The 5,542-nt window shown below is 44.7% G+C and overlaps 1 protein-coding gene across 1 annotated transcript; it reads left to right on the top strand.

The window, feature by feature from the left end:
* The first annotated feature begins 736 nt into the window (after positions 1-736).
* TRIM59 (tripartite motif containing 59) lies at positions 737-1,960 on the top strand. The gene has a single exon (XM_009869723.1). It carries the CDS (start codon positions 737-739, stop codon positions 1,958-1,960), a length of 1,224 nt encoding a protein of 407 aa, XP_009868025.1.
* The last annotated feature ends 3,582 nt before the right edge of the window (positions 1,961-5,542 follow it).

The following is a 5,542-nucleotide window of genomic DNA, read 5'->3' as shown; positions in this document are numbered from 1 at the left end:
CAGAATGAAAACCAGAATTGTGATTTATTATGAAAACTGGCATTAGAGTAACTGTTATTTGTGACTTTGCAGTGTGATTTCACTCAGCTGGCAGAGAAAACCCAGGCAGCGTTACAAAGAATGGAAAACGAAAGTTAGGATTTTAGTTTTGTGCCTGAAGTAACCCAGGAGTAGCACCACGTGTCTGATCGCTGCCAGTGGTGTTGCATTTAGGGGGCATTGAGTTACTCCTGTTTGTGCCAGAACCTAGAGCGAGCTTTTAGTTAATTTGACTGCTCAATACTCTGCTGAGTATTTATTACTACAGAAGTAATGTTTGAAAGGAGTTAAGGAGGAGGGGAATAAAACGTCTGTACTTATTGTTCTCGTCTTATGTTGTAACTGTGATTCACAGTGGGAGAAAACATTCATACTTTTTAGGTTATTTAGACACTTTAGTTCTGTTATCACTCTCCTTCTGTTTCCCAGCGTAAAAAATACCTCGGAGCAGATGCTGCTTTTGCTGGCTTTTTAAGGCACAAGTTGGATATGAGTGAGCACTATCTAGTCACTTAGCTCATAATTTGCTGAAATCTTTGAACCATTGCTCAATTTTATTCTTTTTCTGTCTCCGCACCCCAGCAATAAACCGCCACTGTAGGTTAGGGTCATGCTGAGGCACTTCGATTAATAAAATGATTTAAAATCAGTGGATGATAAAAAGAGATTAAACTTTTTTTCTTTCCTTTTGCAGGACATGCATCACTTTGAGGAAGAATTAACGTGTTCCATTTGCTACAGCATCTTCGAAGATCCGCGCGTTCTGCCCTGTTCCCATACGTTTTGTCGGAACTGCCTGGAAAGCGTCATTCAGCTCTCGAGCACCTTTTCCGTTTGGAGACCCCTGAGAGTTCCTCTCAAGTGTCCCAACTGTAGGACGCTCGTTGAAATCCCTGCTGCCGGTACCGAGTCACTGCCCATCAACTTTGCCTTGAAAGCTATTATTGAAAAATACCAGCAGGAAAATCACTCCGACGTTGCAACCTGCAGCGAACACTACAGGCAACCGCTGAACGTTTACTGTCTTTTGGATAAAAAACTGGTGTGTGGCCATTGCCTTACGATAGGGAAACACAACGGACACCCAATAGATGACCTTCAAAGTGCCTACGTAAAAGAAAAAGCCAATTCTGGGAAACTTCTCGAGCAGCTCACCGATAAACACTGGACGGATGTGTGTTTGTGTATTGAAAAGCTGAAAGAACAGAAGTCCCAGTGTGAAAGCCTGGTTCAGGATGATAAAAAAGTAGTGGTGCAGTATTTTAAGAAACTTAGCAGTGTCTTGGAGCACAAAAAGCAAGCTCTGCTCACCGCCCTGGATGAGATTAACACACGCATTTTGGAAGAATATGAGCCTCTCATTGAGAAGTTGAAAAAAATAAGGGAAGAGCAGCTTGAATTAATGTCACTGAATACATCTATTCAAAAAGAAGAGTCCCCACTTGTTTTTCTTGAGAAGGTGGATGATATGCATCAACGTATCAAAGCTTTGAAAGAGCAGCAGCTACCGGACGTTAAAGCTGTGGAGATCCAGCCGAGGATTGGACACCTGTTGAGAGATGTGTGGTCTAAAATTGAAGTTGGGCAGATCAACAAGGTCCTCATTCCAAAAATAAAACTGATCCCGAGAAGGAAGTTAAGCAGCCCAGGCAGCGCAAAGGAGAAAAGAGAATACAAAGAACTCCTCCAGGCTGTAAATCCGTTAGCGGCCCTGCTGCTCGTTACAGTAGTCGCGCTAACCGCCTTTTCCTTTCACAAACCGGTGTCAGCAGTTGTAATCGAAGCTACTCCTGCTTGTATCTCCGAATTCTTCCTGCTTATTTATCAAGATTTACGCAGCCATTTGCAGAATATAGCGGATGTGCTCTGCCATACCTCTAATTCAGTGATGGAGTTTTTAGGAAGAATTGTTTCTCTTTGACTTTTTTAGTGATTAGAGTATAAATTAGGCCAGGAATCCATGGGGTTTTATTATTATTTTTTTAATCTCTACTTAAAAGCTGAATTCTTAAAGCTCTACACTTCTCCTTTCTATTTCCATACTCTTTCTGTATGATACAGATTTCCTCTCAGCTAACTTGAGAAGATTTGCAACAAACAAGGCCTCCTCTTCCCCTCACGCACTACTGCGGTAGGTTGGTAGGTGCTTCTTTAAACTGGTCAGAAACTGGTTCTGCCCAAAAAAGCCATAAGCAGCTTACAGACAGCAATCCCGAGTCCTGTTTGTAAAAGCTCCTTAAACAGCTCCTTTCTTTTTTTCTTTTTTTTTTTGGCTAGAATATAATTATTATTATTTTTTAAAATAAAAACACTACAACATTAAAGGTTAAAAAACATCCCAGGCTGCAAACTGGCAAGTCCGGGACAGGTCAGTCACTAGCGCTGGTGTATATAGACCTCCTGGCTTGCGTTTTACTGCCCTCTGGAAGTGTTTGAACTGATACACCTGCGGTCTTTTAAGCCCGTATGCGTGGCCCTGGGGTTCATTTTGTTTGTTCCTGGTTCCTAGTGGGTGACGTGATTCCATCGTTTATTTTTTTTCGACTCGTGTGTAACAAGGTTGTGTGTTTCGGATGGTTCTCTCCGCAGAGCAGTGTCTGTACGAGCTCTGGCACGATGCTGCACAGGGGTTTTCAGTGCCAGCTGTGCCCCGATCAGGTGTTGTTTGGCCTGGCAGGGAGCTCTCGCTGCTTCCTAAAACGAGCCCTGACTTCTTGCTAAATCAGTTACTATGAGGTGAAAATAGCCACGTCCTGTAGGAAGTAGCAAAACTCCTGTTGAAGTTGGTGGTATAAGGATTTCCAGAGCTCTTAAAACAACTTGACGATGAATGTAGATTTATATTCAGCTTCTCAGCACAAAGAGCAAGAGATCTTTCCCTTGACGAGACGTGATAGGAGATTAGTCTGCGATCGAACGATCACTAACTGTTGTTCGCTGCTTCTGACGAGATGTCCCGGTCTGAGCAGTGCTCGGCGGTGTGAAGGCCTGTGCTGGCTCTCGGTTGTGGGCGGGCTGGCTGCGGGGAGAACTGGGACAGGCTGGAGGGGATGCGGTTACACCAGGTGAGCTTCACTGAAAGACCAAAACCATGTCCAGTTGGATGGGACGTGATACAAATTACAGCATATTCTGGCGCAGCAGCGTCGTACGTTTTGGAGGGTTTGGTTATTGGGGTTTGACTGAAGTCGGAGCCAGCGGTGCTCTGGAGGAGTGGGCTTGGGTCCGGGCTCACGTGGTAGGGCCAGCTCCTAGAATTTGTACGTAGGTTTTCTGGGATTGTGGAGAGTTGCAAAGCACTGGTCGGGTTTTGAAACGATGTTCGGGTGTAGCCCAGGGCTGCATAAATGCTGTCAGCTCAATTTGGCAATAAACCAGGGAATTTGGTTTTGTCAAGCCCTGCAAGGAGGCTGTCACTTGGCATGTAAGTCTCTCGAAACCTGGTGCTAAGTGTCTGTCTATGACCACGTGAGGCTTCTTTTCTGACTTGCCTTCCTGTCTTTTATTTTCCTGACTTTTAAGGACTTAGAGAGTTTATAATGCTATTTTATTTTTCAAGACTATGGGAATTTATAGAACACCTTTACCACTGATTGAAACGTTTAGTACCTGTACTTCTAGTGCTCTCTATATTTTAATAAATTTGCCTACAAATAAAATATATTCTTACAGCAGGACTGGCTAACACCTTGATTTCCTCTGTGATCCCAACCAGCGGGTGAGCTGGCGAGAGCAGAGGGAGCAGCAAGTCTCCCCGAGGTCGGAACGCGGCTGCTCTGCAGGGCTGTTCTGGCCCCTTCCTTTTCTTCCCAGGTTTTTTTACAGCGTGAACTGTAGGAAGATTCTCTGGAAGTGCATGTCCCAGGGCGGGTTGATGTGGATTTCAGGGCTGTTGCACCCATTTTTCTACCCAACAGTGAGTTGGTGAGTGCTGGTGTCAGACTGGAGTGGCTGCTGGTGTGCTGCGGGGGCGATTTCTGGGAAGTGCTGGAAGCAGCTGCTGCTTTTTCTCTTAGCCCAGCACTCTGGGGTATCAGACAGCGACGAGGAGCTGCCTCAGCCCTGCGCCGGTCATCTGTGCTGGATACGAGTCCTGGGTGAGTTTCGTGTAACACAGGGAAACTTTTTCAAGAAAAAAAAAAGTATCTTTTTCCTGCACCTTGATTGAGAGGGGTTCAAACCCTGTCAAACCTAGGGTGGGTTTTTTCTCGTCATCTTTTGAAACCTCATTTTAGAAGTGTTTTTACTGCATGCGTTTTTTTAAGATTTTTGGTCCTTTCAAGGGCAAGCCTGGTTGAAAAAAACGCATTGTGGGGAAAGAGACTTACTTAAGTTTTCAGGTGTCTGAGCAGCGCAGGGGGCCGAGACACTGAGGTGGCCCCTGCCGGTGTGATCAGAGTATCAGTGTGATCAGAGTCTCGTGCTGGCAGGAATTTCTCAAGCAGGTGACAATAACTTGGTTCCACATATGTTCAGCCATGGCCATGGTTCTGCTTTTTAGGATAAGGTGGTTCTTCTGCTGGGTTAAGGGGGAATACCGCAGCGATCAGCAGGACAGCCACACCGTGGGACCATGGCGGCACCAGCAGGGCAAACTCACCTGGGTTTTGTAAAGTCTGCTTGGTATGAAAATAAGAGCTGAAAATATGAACAAGGGCGAAGAGCGCAGAGCAGGATGAGCTGGCGGTCAGGGGCTGTTCTCGAGATTTTTATTTTTTTTTACAGCAGGTGTTTGTTTGGCTGTTGGGGTTTTGTTATTTTATTTTTTTCAGGAAGCACCCACCAACAGTGGAGGCGCTTCTACATCAGGGATCAGTCCTAGTGCAAGTGTGCCAGCTACTGGCCTGACTTCTGGAGCAAAGCACACACTTTCAGCTCTTAAAGTACAAAAAAAAAACCCCAAAAAAACCAGAAAAAGGGATTCAAAGCAAAACCTGCTGACAAGGTGCTGATGGAAGTGGAGAAGTCTCTGGAACAGCCAGGTGAGCTGAACCGGGAACAGTTTAGCCCTTTGTGAACTGGTGGTGGGGTGAGCAGATGCTAATTACTGTGTTAATGAACCTCGAGTGAGAGGGAGGGAGGAGCTGTCCCAGCAGGAGGGGACAGGAAAATACCTGAAGGGTACCTGAACCACTTCACTACAGAATGGCCAGAGCCACCTGAACCTCGCAATACATCTGTCAATTATTTTGCCTCCCGGAACTTATATAACAAAATTTTGCGGGACGTGAAGACATTTCAAAGAAATTTGCTTACTTTATTACATACAGTAAAAACGTATTTGAAGCCAAACGCAGAACCCAAACATTGACAAAAACTGGAATATTAGATACAGAACTTGAAAAATAGCACTTTTTTAAAATGCAGTTCACATAATTAAGATCTATATAGAGTCGGTATAATTTTTATTAATGAGCTCCACTAAACACAAAAATAAAAACAGATCTCAAATACAAAAATCGAGTAGGTAAAAGTAACCAGCAGCAATGAGAAGGGAAGTCTC

The sequence above is a fragment of the Apaloderma vittatum genome, unplaced genomic scaffold, assembly GCF_000703405.1.
Source record: "Apaloderma vittatum isolate BGI_N311 unplaced genomic scaffold, ASM70340v1 scaffold27165, whole genome shotgun sequence".
NCBI classification, from domain to species: domain Eukaryota; kingdom Metazoa; phylum Chordata; class Aves; order Trogoniformes; family Trogonidae; genus Apaloderma; species Apaloderma vittatum.
Note: the sequence above shows the minus strand (reverse complement) of the source record. Positions and strands in the feature narration are given on the sequence as shown.

Coding starts and splice junctions, on each gene's coding strand:
- TRIM59 (XM_009869723.1), top strand. CDS start 737: ATGCATCACTTTGAGGAAGAATTAACGTGTTCCATTTGCTACAGCATC.